Genomic DNA, 13,883 nt, shown 5'->3' with positions numbered 1-13,883 from the left:
GGGACTACGTTTCCCGACAAGCCCCGCGCGGCGGCGCCCCCAACGTCCCGCGGCGGCCGGGCGCGCTGCCTGCCGGGAGCGGTAGTCCCCCCGCGGCGTGCGCGCGCCGCCAGGCGGGCCGGGGCGTGTCCTCGGGGGTATATAGGCAGCCGGAGGGGTAGGGGTCTGCACTCTGCCGCCGCCGCCTCTGTCTCCAGCAGCTTCTATGCAATCCTCGGCCGTCGCCGCTCCCCCCTGCGTTGAGCCCGCGCCGGCCTCCCCGACTAGGTAGGGCCGCGCGGGGCTGGCCCCGCTCACGGTGTGTGCGTGTCGGGGAGCAGGGGAGTGGAGGGGGGCAGCCGGGGAGAGGGGAGCGCGCTTTCGCGCCGCGGGGTGCCCGTGGCTGGGGGGTGTCAGGGGGCGGTGGCGGGTCAGGGTTTCCTCTCGGGGGGAAGGGCGGGGGGCGCGGGTCGGGCTCGCGCGCCCGTCCCCCTTCCCCCCTCCCGCGGCGGTACGTGCCGCCCCGCGCCGCCAGCGCCAGCTGGGCCCGCTCGGCTCGCGCGGAGCCACCACGTGACCCCTGCGCGGCTGCTGCCATCTTTGTTGGGGGCAGCCGACGCCGCGGAGCCTGCCCGGGGGGCGGGTGGGGGGAGGGGGAGCGGCGGGTGGTCCCGCGGCGTCACGTGACGCCGGGCCATCAGCCCGTGAGGAGCCGCCGTCGGGGTTTGGCGCCAATGGCGGGGGGCGTGGCCGGGGGGAAGGCGGGAAAGGCGCCCATTGTCTGTGAGGGGCGGGAGAGGGGGGGCCGGGGCCGCTGCCCGCCTCGCCCGGCCTTTGTTCCGCCCGGGGAGCCCCGCGGCGCCGCCCCCGGCCTCCCTCTGCCGGCCGCGGCGGCTGTCAGCTGGCGGCCGGGGGCCGTGCGGCGGCTGCCCTGGCGCGCTGCCGAGCAGGGGCTGCCCGGCGGGCGGCCGCGGTGAGCCCCCAGGCCCCCTGGGCTGGGCGGACGGGCGCTCCAGGCACGCTCCCGGGTTTCTAACTGGAAGCGCGTGCAAAACGCCCGGTTTTTGTGCTTTACGGGTCGTCCCGTGCCGCAAGTTTGCGTGGGGAAAGCTCTGAGCTGCGGGTGCTTGTAGATCAGGGGTGGGTGGTCCTGGCCTGTTGGCCGGGTTGTCCCGGCCTGTTGGCCGGGTTTGGTCTGATATAACCTGAAAGTGAAAGCATCTGCTTTCCTATCAGTCTTTTGTTCAAACAATAAATAAACCTGAAACTACTAGGTTTCTCCAGAAGACAGCCAGCAGAATGAACTTGCTGTAGATGGCTGAACACTTGAAAGCAAGCACCGCTCCTGGCTCTGATTTCACGCCTCTGAGAGCTCAGTTCCTGTCATGGAATGGGTGGCCTGTTATAAACACTTATGCAATATTTTGTTTGCAGGATGGAAGAGGAACTGGCAGCTCCTTCCACATCCACAGACAAGACAGACAGGTGAGATGGGAGTCAGAATTGTCAGTTACTGAAGAATGCGAAGTCTGGGGATTGAGTGAAACAAAAAGGTCACCCTTCATATCAGTTGCTAAGCTTGAAGTTCAACAGATGTGGATGCTGTAGATGCTGAAAACGTGCTCACCAGCGGTCTGCACAAATTGCCCCAACAAAACTCTTTCAAGAGCTAATAAGCACACAAATACTAGCTGTTGTTCAGGAAGTTTTTGATCTGTGAGTTAGTGCTGGGGAGGCATCGGGGAGGTACAAGTATGTGACTAGCATGTAGTGGTACTCCTGTGGCTAGATCCTCTTGTCCTAGTCCAAGGTACTGGAATGGGAAGGACCTTCTAGAAATGGAGCTATGCAAGATGAACTGAAATTAAACGAAGGCTTGAACGTATCATTCTTCTCATGCCTCGTGGTGTGCTATGAGAAGTCATAACCTACATCTATTTTTTTTGGCTTAACTAGTATCAATACAATAGTCCGTGTTGTATTGGTGTGCAACTCTTCAAGCGTGTTCTTTAGCATTCTTTGTCATATCAGGTTCTGATGCCTACTTCTTGCAGCAGTTAACTAATTAATCTGTCTGCCCTCAGTCATCAGAACTAAACATTGGTCCAGATTTAAACAAACAACACACCACCGCACCCCCCCCCCAGTAGTTCCAACCAGTTTAATGTATGCAACTTGCTCTTACACAAAGCTGACTAGGTTTTGAAAGCTGGAAATGAATTTTTTTTCTTTTTTTATTCCCCCTCTCCAGTATGGATGTGGACGGAGAATCAAAGAAACTATTGGGTCTGGGACAGAAACACTTGGTAATGGGAAATATTCCGGCTGCTGTTAATGCATTCCAGGAAGCTGCGAGCTTACTGTGAGTACTACTGTTCTCTGTATTTTTGTAGGGCTTGGGTTTCAGCTTGGCTACACTGATGTGGCTTATACAAGAAAGATTGAGATTTTTACCTTACATATGCTGCTGTATTTATAATACAGTGGAGGAGAGGACGAGCTATTTAAATTAACCCAAGCGTTGGACAGTACTGTAGTTGGTGTGCAATTTAGGCAACTTTTATGATGGTAATTGTTGGTGCAATTCCCTAATGAGGAAAAGGAATTTGATGTTTTGCAGTGTGTGGTTCTGATGTCTGCTAATATGAAGTTAATGGGATGGTGTTACTTGCTAGTAACTTGTTTGCTAGTCTTGATCAGTCTCTGAGGATGATACCTCTTTGGGTTTTAGATTAATTTACATTGCTAGATGCTTGAGAGCCATGTCTAGCTAAATGAGAGGAGTGTTCATGATTTGTTTGAAACAATGGGAGACAAGCTAAGAAAATTATTCTTCCTGTCTGGTAATCTTTAACTTTCAAGTTCACGTATCAAAAATCTAAAGTACGCACAGGTAAAATAATTCTTCATTACTTTTGTAGGGGTAAAAAGTATGGTGAGACAGCGGATGAGTGTGCAGAAGCTTTTTTTTACTATGGAAAATCTCTCCTGGAGTTGGCAAGGTATGCTAACAGATTCAGAGTCTGCCTGGCATAAGAGGATTTCACCCTCACATAGACAGAACTTCATTTATACAGGGTTGCTTGGGGTGGGATGGGCATTGCAGCTTGTGCAGTTAAAATGGTGGTGTTAAAAGAGCTAAGGGATAACAAACTTGTTCCCTTTAGAATGGAAAACGGTGTGCTGGGAAATGCCTTGGAAGGGGTGCAGGTTGAAGAGGAAGGAGAAAAAGCTGAAGGTGGTTCTGCATTACCAACTGTTGATGGTATGTAAAGCTGTTGGCCATGTTGTGGAGGCACTGAGCTGTGTTTTCTTGTCTAAATGATCAAAGTTCAGTCCGTCGGTATCTCAGCCTGAATCATTCTGCTGAAACTCTTAGCAGCCTGAATGGACTTGGTTTTTTGTTCTTCTAATCTTGCTTAAAGATTGAACAAAAGCTCTAAAACTTCTGCAAGAAACCAGTCACTGAAAGCATCTGTAAAGTGTCACCAGGTCTCTGTGTCCTGAAACACTTCATTCAGACTTGCTTTATTAAGCTTCACAGTCGACTCGAACTGCCTTGTAATGGTACAGTGTATATAGTAGGACAGGTCAGAGTCTCTGTTAAAGTTCAAGAATAGTAACTATTTTGTACTACTTGCAGCTGGAGATAATACAGGAGTTCCTGTCAATCCAGACTATCAAAGCACTGGCACCTCTTGCTTAGCTGTGACTAAAAATGCTAGCGCGCAAAACTGCACACTGCTTGAGCGGCCGCTTGCTATAATGCAGTCTGGGGAAGGGGAAGGGATTTGCTTAGTTCAAGTTACTATGTTAGTTCCTTTACTTTGAAAGTGGAGCTTTTAGGAATGTCATCTAATCTGATGGCAAACCAGCACACTGGAGGGTCTGAGGGTGGTATTGTCAGTGCCCATTAATGTCTTTATCACTAAACTCGAAGAAATGTTTATGCTTCCTCAATCATGTAGAAGATGCAAGGGAGGAGTTGAGAGAACAGGTATATAACGCCATGGGGAAAAAAGAAGAGGCCAAAAAGTCTACAGAAGAGTCTCCAGTACTACCTGAGAAGGATATCAAAGAGGAGGATGCTGAAATGAGAGGTATCTCAGAAGAAGAACCAGCAGAAGAAGCAATTGCTGACAAGGACATAAAGCTTGAAGAGGCTGAAGAGAAGATGGAGACTTCTGTGGAAAAAGAAGTAATTTCAGAAGAGCAGAAGCAGCTGGCCGCTGTGGAAAAGGAGACTACGAAAGAGGAGGTAGCTGTGGAAAAGAAGGTAGTGGAAAAAGAGCAGAAGGTGATGTCTGAAGTAGCAGAGTCAACTGAGAAGGAGAGAATGACAGAAGTGTCAGACAAGGAGGCAAAGGCAGCTGTGGAAGAAGCTGAAGCTGGAGAACTGGCTGTGGAAGAGAGGGGAGAGGTGGGAGAGCAGACAGCAGAAGCGACAGGAAAAGAACCAGCTGTGGAAAAGAGAGAGACTGTAGAAGGGCAGGCAGAGGCAGCTGTGGAAGAGAAGGCGGTAGCACAAGTGACAGCAGAAGTGCAGGCAGCAGTTGCTGTGGAGCAGAAAGAAGTTGCAGAAGGGGAAGCAGAGGCAGCTGAACAGAAGGTGGAGGAGAAACAAGAGCCAGTAGAGACAGCTATAGAAAAGGAACTGGATGAATCGAAAGAGACAGAGTCCTCAAAGGAACTTGTGCCCACAGAGGGCAAAGAGCTGTCTAATGACATGGAAGAAAAGGCTGAAGTAGCTGCTAAGGTAGAGAAAGAGGAAAAGAAAGATGACCTGATGGAAGAGGGTGAAGGTGCTAAGGTAGAAAAAGAAGAGAAAGATGACCTGATGGCAGAGGGAGAAGGTAACAGTGAGAGGAGAAAAGTACTTGTGGGTGAATGACTTGATGGATTTGGCTAACAATGGGTAAAAAGTGTTCCATTCAGAATTTTCTGTTTGCCTTAGAATAAGGAAAAGGCACAGTAAAGGGGCTCTTGAAGGATTTTTACATCCAAGTAAAGTTTTAAGGAATAGTGAATAGTCTCAGTTTGTCTAGACTAACGCTTAACTAACTGCAAAGCAAATCTTACTTGAAAGCAAACTTACAGCCCTGTGAAATGTGTGAGTAATGGCTAGGCTGGTGGAGAATACTGAATGGATGTTCACTTGCATGCATCTGGGTTTATTGCACTAACCTTCAAATAACTTGAAGCACAAGTTGCCTCTGGTTATAACCATATTTTATTTTAAAACAGTGGAGCAGAAAAATAAGAACAGCTGAATACATAACAAAATAGTAAATTTGCTTTTGGTGGGGGGAGGGAGCTCTCCATTTGAGTCTTTCTGGTGGTAATTACAAGTGAGAGTTTGGTTGGCAAATCTAAACTTAATTTGCCCTTGAACCTGAAGGCTTATTGCTACTGTCTAGCACAGTCTTCCTGCTATTTAGCTTTTTCTGCCATTCTGCTTCCCTGCTTCACTACAGCTGTGTTCAGGGTTATGTTAAGGTAACCCAGTAAAACTTGTACACTTTGCTGAAGCATTACTTGCATGGCCTTAGTAGGCCAGGGCTTTCTATTGCACAAGTTAATTGATGAGCTGATAATTGAAACTGCTTGTCAGTACATCAGCTTCACGGAAGACCCTTATTTTGGGAGTGGCACATATTGAGACTGAATAGCTCTGGACACTGAAAGGACTTGTACTGCTGAGCACAGTGAACACTCAGTGGTGGAGCAGATGCCTAACAACATGTCTGTCTGGACAGAGTGTGACTTGAGTGTAAGCTGAGGGTAGTTATCCACTCCTCATCCTGTGAAAAGCTGATTATGTGCACATACTGCTGCTTTTTTGTCCCCAACTCTGTTAGTGTGAGGACACTCTTGAACATCCTGGTCTGGTGCTATGTCGTTCCAGACTCCTCCCACTACTTAAAATTTAACTTCCTAATATCTTTTCTGTTTTGCCTTTGATTGAGCTGTCCTCATACTTGCAGGTTGGGCCCTCTCAGTGGTAGGTGTGCCTTTTGGGAGTTAGCCTAATGAGCTCACAGGTTCTCTAGTCTCCACCCCATCAAGCTGGTGTTATTCTGCAATTAGTGGTCAAATCACAGGAATGAGGTGTATGACTTCAGCATGCAAGTCAACCAGTGCTCTAAAGTTATTAGCCATACTCCTTCACTGCACATTTTCCCAGAATTGTTTTCTATTGGTAGATCATGCAACACAGTATCAGAAGTCAAATCAGTGCTACACAATAGCACATTCGTTAATAATGTTGCCACTTAAATATCTGACATGAGGAACACAAATTCAGAAACAGTCTTTATTTGTACCCAGCTTGGCAGCTATCTTGCTGAAAACCTTTGTTATCTGTAGCATGAAGTCCAGCAACTGACCCGTACCTCCAGGGTGCTCAGGATCCCACGGCCTCAGTGTGAGTTCTCAGTGCTTTTGTGAGAACTGAATGCTCTCTTAAGTTTCTGTAGGTAGTTTGAAGTGAAACTTAAGGACTAAGGTATCTCGGAAACACTTCAGTCTATGGTGCCTAATGCTTTCAGCAAGATGGCTGCTGCTGCCGAGTCTAATGTCTCTGTGCTCTTCTTGCATCACACATCTAACCTGTAACTGGAAGGATAGGGGCTGGATAGAATACATTCTGCCTGACTCCATGTGAAGCAAGCATAGTAACAAGTGTTCTCGTTCATCTACTTTCCTTATAGAAACAGAAGAATCTGAAGAGGAAGATAAAGAAAATGAGAAAGCTGAAGATGATAAAGAGAATGAATTGACAGTGGAAGACAAGGTGAGATGGCTGAGCTCTGATACTGGTGCTCATGGAAGAGAAATGTCATGTTAATGTTTTTATAAAAGCTCACTTGTATTTCATTTAGTTCTGTGTAGGAAATAACTTTTAAAAAGCACTATTGCCTAAGGAAGGGGCAGTCTTATGTGTAGTCCACACTGTAGGATCTTGCTCAGCTCAGTCTGTAAACTTGGGCTTGTTGAGCTACGCCAAAACAAATGCTTGCAGTCTGTTGATGAGTAATGCAGCCTGGTCGGTGCAGGCAGGGAGAGTTGCTTTAGCTTCTCACTAAAGTTAGTTACTTGTAACAGTTTATTCTCTGCTTGTTTTGTTGTCTCACTATGCGTGTTGAATGCATCCAGTCCAGTAAGCCATGATTAGGATGGGAATGTAGCGGGAAGTGTAGTCCTACTTAAATCTGAGGTGTTAAATTGATATAGCAGTCAAAACACTTAGAAAAATCTGAAGCCTATTAGAGTGTGTTGCTAATCATGTTAGACACCTGTCTTGTTCAAAAGCTCATTTGAAAAAAAAAAAAACCCAAACCCCACATCAGCTCCTTTATTTAGCTTTTGGTTCATTTAAATACCACCTTTATCAAAAATGTTATTCTTGGGATAATGTTGGTGCTTGACACCCTGTTATTTCTAGGAAAAAAAATATTAAGGCCATATCAACTAACAATGTAAGCTTATCTTCCACCTAGAACACGGTCACTGCAGGAAAAGCCTTGGTTGATGCAATAACCTCTTCTGCATGTTCTTTTTTTGTTTTTACCTTCTAGTGGTATACTGTTTCTCTCATGAAGAAATTAATTCTTTGATGACACTGCTTAGAAACTCAGTGTTGTTTGATGTGATATGTAACCACTTAATCTTTAATGCATTTCTAGTCTTTACAGGAAAGTGAGGAGGATGAAATTGGAAATCTTGAGCTAGCCTGGGAGATGTTGGAGTTGGCAAAAATCATCTACAAGAGGTAAAGACTTTAAGTCCTCATTTGGATATGGGCTAGAGAAACTCATTGTAAATGGGGTGTGTGTGACATAAGCAGTTAGTGAATGTGTCATATTCTCTTCAGGATTTGAAAACTACTTTTTTTTTTTTTCTTCATTTAGACAAGAAACAAAAGAAGGTCAGCTCCATGCAGCTCAAGCTCATCTAAAGCTCGGAGAAGTTAGTATTGAATCTGGTAAGTAATATTAATTCTCATGTATTAAGGGTTTGGTTCCACTTTCTGTCACTTTTGTACTTAACAGCCTTAACTCGCCTCCGTTCATTTTAAGATGAAAACAAAATAGTTTGTCTAATTGATAGTGCAGCCATTTGAGAAGCTTTGAAGTTGATGAACAAGTTGAAGCCTTAAACAGAATAGTCCATGCTTTTCCAGAATGGTGAAAGAAAGCTTTGAGTAAGAAGTAGTGTGTAAATGAGAAATGGTTGGCTCTTAGACTTTCCACAATCCTAGGGTAGGGTCAGGGAAAACTCTGTATTATGCAGCAGAAAAAAAGAGTGGGAAGCAAGCCCCACCTTCGTGCCTTGTAACGTGTTTTACCTGTCCTTCATTTAAAACCATGTTTTAATCATGTTAAATTAAAGTAGAGTGTAATCTTTCTCTATGGCAAGCATTGGAAATAATCTGACAAGTTTCTGGATCAGAAATGGAGAGCTTTACTGCAGGGGTGCAGGCAACCCCTTAGTTCTAGATTCAAGTTGCAGTTGTGACCAGTTACATTCAGTTCATGGTAGGGGGTTAAATAGCAGGATATGTGTGCCTGGTTTTGGCTTGAAAGCCTAGTTTGTCTATTTACAGCAACACAGTAAAGAACTCTTTAGAGAACTAGAGGAACTGGACTCTTAAATCTGTGAGGGAGGAGGCAGCGCTGTCACTTGATGATCAGACTATATAAGGTCTAATAAAATACGGAGTAACTGAATAAGCTGCTTGTTTGGATAAATGAGTGTAGTTTGTAAAGACTTTGTTTCTTTCTCCTATAGAAAACTACATGCAGGCTATAGAAGAGTTTCAGGCCTGCCTGGCCCTGCAGCAGAAGTACCTGGAGGCTCACGACCGCCTGCTCGCTGAGAGTCACTACCAGCTGGCACTGGCCTACCACTACAACAGCCAGTTCGATGAGGCGGTTTTGCAGTTTGGTAAATCTGTAGAAGTCATTGACAAGAGAATGGGTAAGTGGATTTCTAAAACTGCTTAGTGAATATGAGAGCTTTCACAAGTCAAATCAGACTTTAACTGCCCTAGAAGTAGTTAGGTATGCTTATTCCTTGCTGTGCAAATGTTTGCTGGTCTGAAAGTGGTAACGGGCTACACGATGATATCAGAGTTGTTGAAGCAGTGTGTGTTAAGATACCTCTGGATATTGATAACTGGGCAGCTTCTGTGTATTGAAGTTTTTTGCCATAATAACTGTTTCATCCTAGCGATGCTTACTGAGCGAATAAAGAAGGCAGAAAGTGGGTCCCCTGAAGATGAGCAGGAGATTGAAGAACTGAAGGGACTGCTTCCTGAAATTAAAGAAAAGATAGAAGATTCAAAGGAGTCTCAAAAGAGCTCAAGAGTAGCTAAGCTGGCACTGAAAGCGACCCTGGTTAGTGCATCCTGTGGTTTTCTTCTAACCAAACATTCTTCCAGTCAAACTTGAAGTAAACCAGTAACGGGGAGCTCAGGATTGATCGTACAGTTTGGGGGCTGGTGGTTGCTCACAGGTGTTATGGGTTGTGATGGTGAAAAGGAAACTGAGGCAGCTGACATCTAAAGAGAATATTTGGTAAACACGCTGACATCAGTTGTTTCAAACCAAACTGGAATTTAGGCTTCTGTAGCAATTTAATGTGTCAGGGCTGGAAATGATATGTCGGGCAAATGTGAGAATGGACTGAGTGTGGCATCTGTCCCATGTGTAAGTGAAGAATGGAGAGCTGAGACGTGAAGGAGTTGGGTTTTCTGTCCTTTTCTAAACTAGCATATGTGGTTCTGCTGGAAATTAATTCTTCACTTTCTTCTGGTTTTTTTAAGGTTGGAACTACATCTGGCTTTGCACAAAGTGAAGACAGTGGTTCTGTTTCCACAGTAAGTTAATTTAAGATGGACGATGGTAATTCCTGTCAGCTCTAAGGATTACCGTTTGCTGTTACTCATGTGCCAATGTCTGTCTTGTAATAGATTCCAGTAAGAAAAGCAGCTGATGGTGCATCTCAGTGTGTTACAGACATCTCTCACCTAGTCAGGAAAAAGGTGAGTCCAGAAATGACTAGTTGAACATTAAAGTACCGCTGGCTTGCTCTGCATAATTGGATTTCTAAAGCTTGTTTTCTTTTAAAACTTAATTCTGTAATGGAAAAAACACTCTAAAAGTAAAACCAGAAACAGTGCATGAAACTCCTTTCCACTGGGAACCATCCAGCCTCGAGGAGACTGCTGCTGGTGGTTGAACACCCTGCCCGACCCACGCTGGCTTAACTTCAGAGCCGAGTTGTGTGGCTCTGCAGGTGTTCTCTGAACAAGTGCCCTCCTCTGCTGCAGACCTGCAAGAAGAGCATGGTGGCCTTACAGATCTTAAGAGGGCAAGCAACCAGGCTGAGTTGGGTTCCCTTCTTTCCAAGTGGAAATAGAGTTGGACTTAATAAACAGCAAAGCCAGTCTAATGGTAGTAATGATAGACTGCCTCATAGAGGTAATATATTGAGTGCTTAGGTTCCTTTAAAATAAAGGTTTATGTTTTTCTAGAACTGTTTGCTAATATAACTAAAATTATCCCCTATAGGATCTTAGTCTTTATTTTGTATGCTGCTGTGGCACAGCCTGGCCTGTGTTATATTGGCCTCTTTCAGTTCAGGTTTGTCTGGAGCAACTTTGATCTGCTTTACACAGGTGATTGTAAGTGTCATAGATGCCCTCAATCTACCCTCTTAACTGTTACCTGGCTCAGCAGTTGCATGTTTCCTTGCCAAACTACAACTAAGGATAATTCAGCACTATAGATACTAGCACCTAAATAATGTCTTGCTGGAAATCCTTTGTGGTCGAGACCTCTGTACCAAAGCTTCAGAGCTTTGGTTAAGTCTTAACACTTAAATATCTGTCCTGAACCTGGCAAGTAGAGGTTGAATAGATAATGTGCAATGACATCTAGATGCTAACTTTCTAAAAAATATTTAAACTTTAATTTGTACGTAGTGAAGACTATATACAATTTTGTCTTCAGAGGAAACCAGAGGAGGAGATTCCACAGGGGGACAATGAAGCTAAGAAATCTAAACCAGAACCGGCTGTCAATGGTGGTGGTGCTGACGCTGCCCCCAGTGGAAATGAGGTTGCAGAAAAAATGGAAGAGGAGGTGGGCAGCTGAGGCAGGAGTCTGTGCCATGCCTTTTTTGTTTTCCTCCCCCCCCCCCCCCCCGCTCCCCTCTGGACATGGTTTTGTGCATGGTAGCTGTACTGGTTTTACTGCCTGCTGGTCTCCACAAGGTGCCCAGATAAGATGGGGGATATTCCCCCTCTGGCAGGATGCATGTTGTGTCTGACACTGGGCTGGGAAGTCACCAGCTGTGGAGGTGTGGACTTGTGGGGTGGGACAGAAACATGTTCTGAGTGTTGGAGTTGGGCTGAACTACAGCACAGGGCCTTTCCCCAAAGTATTTTTTTCAGTACTCCTGGGTTTTAATACTTACCACCTGGGCTACAGTTGTTAACATCAGTATTTTAGAACAGTGCTGGGCTCTGAAGACCAGTAAAGCATGTGAGTAGTCAGTTAAGTCTTCAAATGACAGAAACCTTGAACTGCTGCATGAATTGGTGCTGTAAGGCAGTGTCTTGTTCTTGAAAAACAAAACCTTTTCTTTTCTTTTAGACAGAGAAAAGGCCACAAGCAGAATCAGGGGCTGCAGTTGAAAGCACAGTATGATAATTCTTTAACCTTGGACACTCCTCTCCTTACAAGGAAAATGGTTTTGTATATAGTGTATTTTTTCACTTTTTGGCAACTTTTGTATGACTTCAATAAAGATTGTAAGCAAATGGTCCTTGTTTTGACCTCCTCCTGTTACAAGCTGCAGCCTTTGCTGCCCACAGCCCCTGGGGGTGCAGGTCTCTGCCCTGGCTCTCCACTGGCCTCCCTGTCCCTGTAGCCTCAGCCTTTCCATCCAGAACAGCCCAAGGGGGCAGGAGCAGGGCGTGTGCTGGGGGAGGCAGGGCTGGCTGCTGCTGGGAGCGTGTCATGAATGGAATCTACTCTAGTGGTGTCTAGGGGAAGTCAACGTAAGACCTTTTTGCCTTTGGCTGGGGCAGGGGCTCGAGCACAAGCTCTGGCTGTTTGTTTTTTCTAGGCTGAGCCTGGTGCGGGGTCCTGTGGTGCCTCCCTCAGCCTGGAGTGGGGGAAGGCTGGTAAGAGCTTGGCTGGCCCCTGCACCCTTTGGCACTGCATCACTGGCTCTGCTCCCCCTCTCCTTTATCCCTGTGTTGGGGTGGGAGGGGGTGTGGTGGCTCCTCAGTGACAGGGCCAGGCCCCCTGTCCCCGGGGGATACGTGTGTGTGTATGTGTAAAAAGACAGAAGTAAAAAGCGAGAGGCTGAAGCAGTTTATTAAGCCTGTAGCATGTGACCCACCACCAGGCAGGCGGGTGCTCAGGGCTGGGCTGTGGTGGCCTTGTGTCAGGCTGCCCCGAGAAAGGGGTTGTGGTGGGGCTGTGCCTGAGGGAGGAGTGAGCTGTAGGAAAAGGGGGAAAAAAAGGGTGGTGCCCCTCTGAGAGGGCTCTGGGGCACAGGATGGAACCTTCATGGGGGCACTCCTGGGGCAGAGGCTGAGCCATGGGGCTGCTGGTTCGGGGCTGTGCCTGACGCTGCCTGTCCTTTCCCTGCCAGCTCTTGCTGCTGCCAAAATGCCCAGAGCCTCTCTAGTCCTAGACTGCGGGGCCTCAGTTTTAATGATGGAGCCTGTCCCAAGCCCCCCTCCCTGCAGCCCTAATGCAGATTTTGCCACCCCTTCCCCTCACGTAGTTAATAAAGCTCTGAGTCCCTGTTCCAGCTGGGTGGGGGGTGCTGGGGGAACATGGTCCCCTCCCAGCTCACCTTCGAGGGGGTTTGTGCTGGACTGGGGTGTCCCGAGCAGGAGGAGGGTCCTCCAGGGCTGTGAAGGGGGCAAGGGGGAGGCTGGAGGGAACAAGGGGGTGGCTGGGGGCTGTGCCTGTGCCCGTCCCCAGTGCTGGCCCAGGGGCCTCCTGGAAAGGAGAAAAGTGGCGTTAATGGGGGGTCCTGGCAGGAGCTGCCCAGCCACCCCACGGCACACACGGCCGTGGGTGCAGAGCACTTAATGGCTGCGGTTTGGCACTGGGAGGGGGCACACCTCCCTCTCTGTGGGGCACCCCTGTCCTTGGCTGCAGCCGGGAAAGTGATTCCCCAATCATCTCCCCAAGCTCATACCTCCAACCCATCATCCTGTCCAACCCCATCTCCCCGCTCCGGAGAGCTGGAAACAGCCCTGGGAGGAGGCTCTTACCGTAAAAAGCTCTGGCACAGGCAGGGCTGGCAGGAGCTGGGGGGCCGCGGGGGGTGGAAGGATGGTTTGGGGCAGGCGTGGCCCTGTCTGCTCCACGTGGCGTCGCAGCATCCCCACCTCTGCCTGGAGCTGGGCCAGCTCCTCCATGTGCCGCTGGGCTGCCCGGGAGCCTGCGGGACGGCAGCTCCTCGCTGCAGAGTTTACACTCCCCCCAGCACCCCCCCAGTAACTCCTGGCACCCCACGGGGCTGGTGTGCAGGGTTGCTGGGGGTCCTATTCGTGCTGCTGCCGTGACTCTCCCCTCCTTGTTCCCCTCCCAGATGTCTGATGGGACATTGTCCCCCAGCTCAGGGCTGTCACTATGCAAGGCCCCTGCCAAGTGCAGCCCAGGGGCTCTGACAGCCGCAACCGGGGGCTGTGGGGGCTGCCCCAGTCCTGGGACCTGTCACCTACCGGCATTGGCTCGTCTCTCCCTCCTGGCCTTCAGCGCCAAGAGTTTGTCTTCCAGCCGCTGGTTCTCCACCTCCACGGCCAGCAGGGCCGCGTCCAGGCCCTGTGCGCCAGCACCAGGGGGCTCTGCCCGCACAGCCGGGGCTGCCTC

The 13,883-nt window shown here is 48.2% G+C and overlaps 1 protein-coding gene across 2 annotated transcripts; it reads left to right on the top strand.

Moving 5' to 3' along the window:
• Nucleotides 1–124: 124 nt before the first annotated feature.
• NASP (nuclear autoantigenic sperm protein) lies at nucleotides 125–11,800 on the top strand. Of its 2 annotated transcripts, XM_074906302.1 has the most exons (15): nucleotides 125–267; nucleotides 1,414–1,464; nucleotides 2,231–2,341; nucleotides 2,901–2,981; nucleotides 3,147–3,244; nucleotides 3,948–4,832; nucleotides 6,690–6,772; nucleotides 7,665–7,750; nucleotides 7,890–7,963; nucleotides 8,770–8,958; nucleotides 9,211–9,377; nucleotides 9,806–9,859; nucleotides 9,953–10,024; nucleotides 10,995–11,126; nucleotides 11,640–11,800. In XM_074906302.1, the coding sequence occupies exons 1-15, from the start codon at nucleotides 206–208 to the stop codon at nucleotides 11,691–11,693; spliced, it is 2,199 nt and encodes a 732-aa protein (XP_074762403.1). In that variant the 5' UTR covers nucleotides 125–205; the 3' UTR covers nucleotides 11,694–11,800. The 2 variants fall into 2 exon arrangements, with proteins under 2 accessions (XP_074762403.1, XP_074762404.1); XM_074906303.1 differs by lacking the exon at nucleotides 3,948–4,832.
• The last annotated feature ends 2,083 nt before the right edge of the window (nucleotides 11,801–13,883 follow it).

Source organism: Athene noctua, chromosome 5 (genome assembly GCF_965140245.1).
Source record: "Athene noctua chromosome 5, bAthNoc1.hap1.1, whole genome shotgun sequence".
Classification (NCBI taxonomy): domain Eukaryota; kingdom Metazoa; phylum Chordata; class Aves; order Strigiformes; family Strigidae; genus Athene; species Athene noctua.
This window is presented reverse-complemented; position numbering and strand designations above follow the sequence as displayed.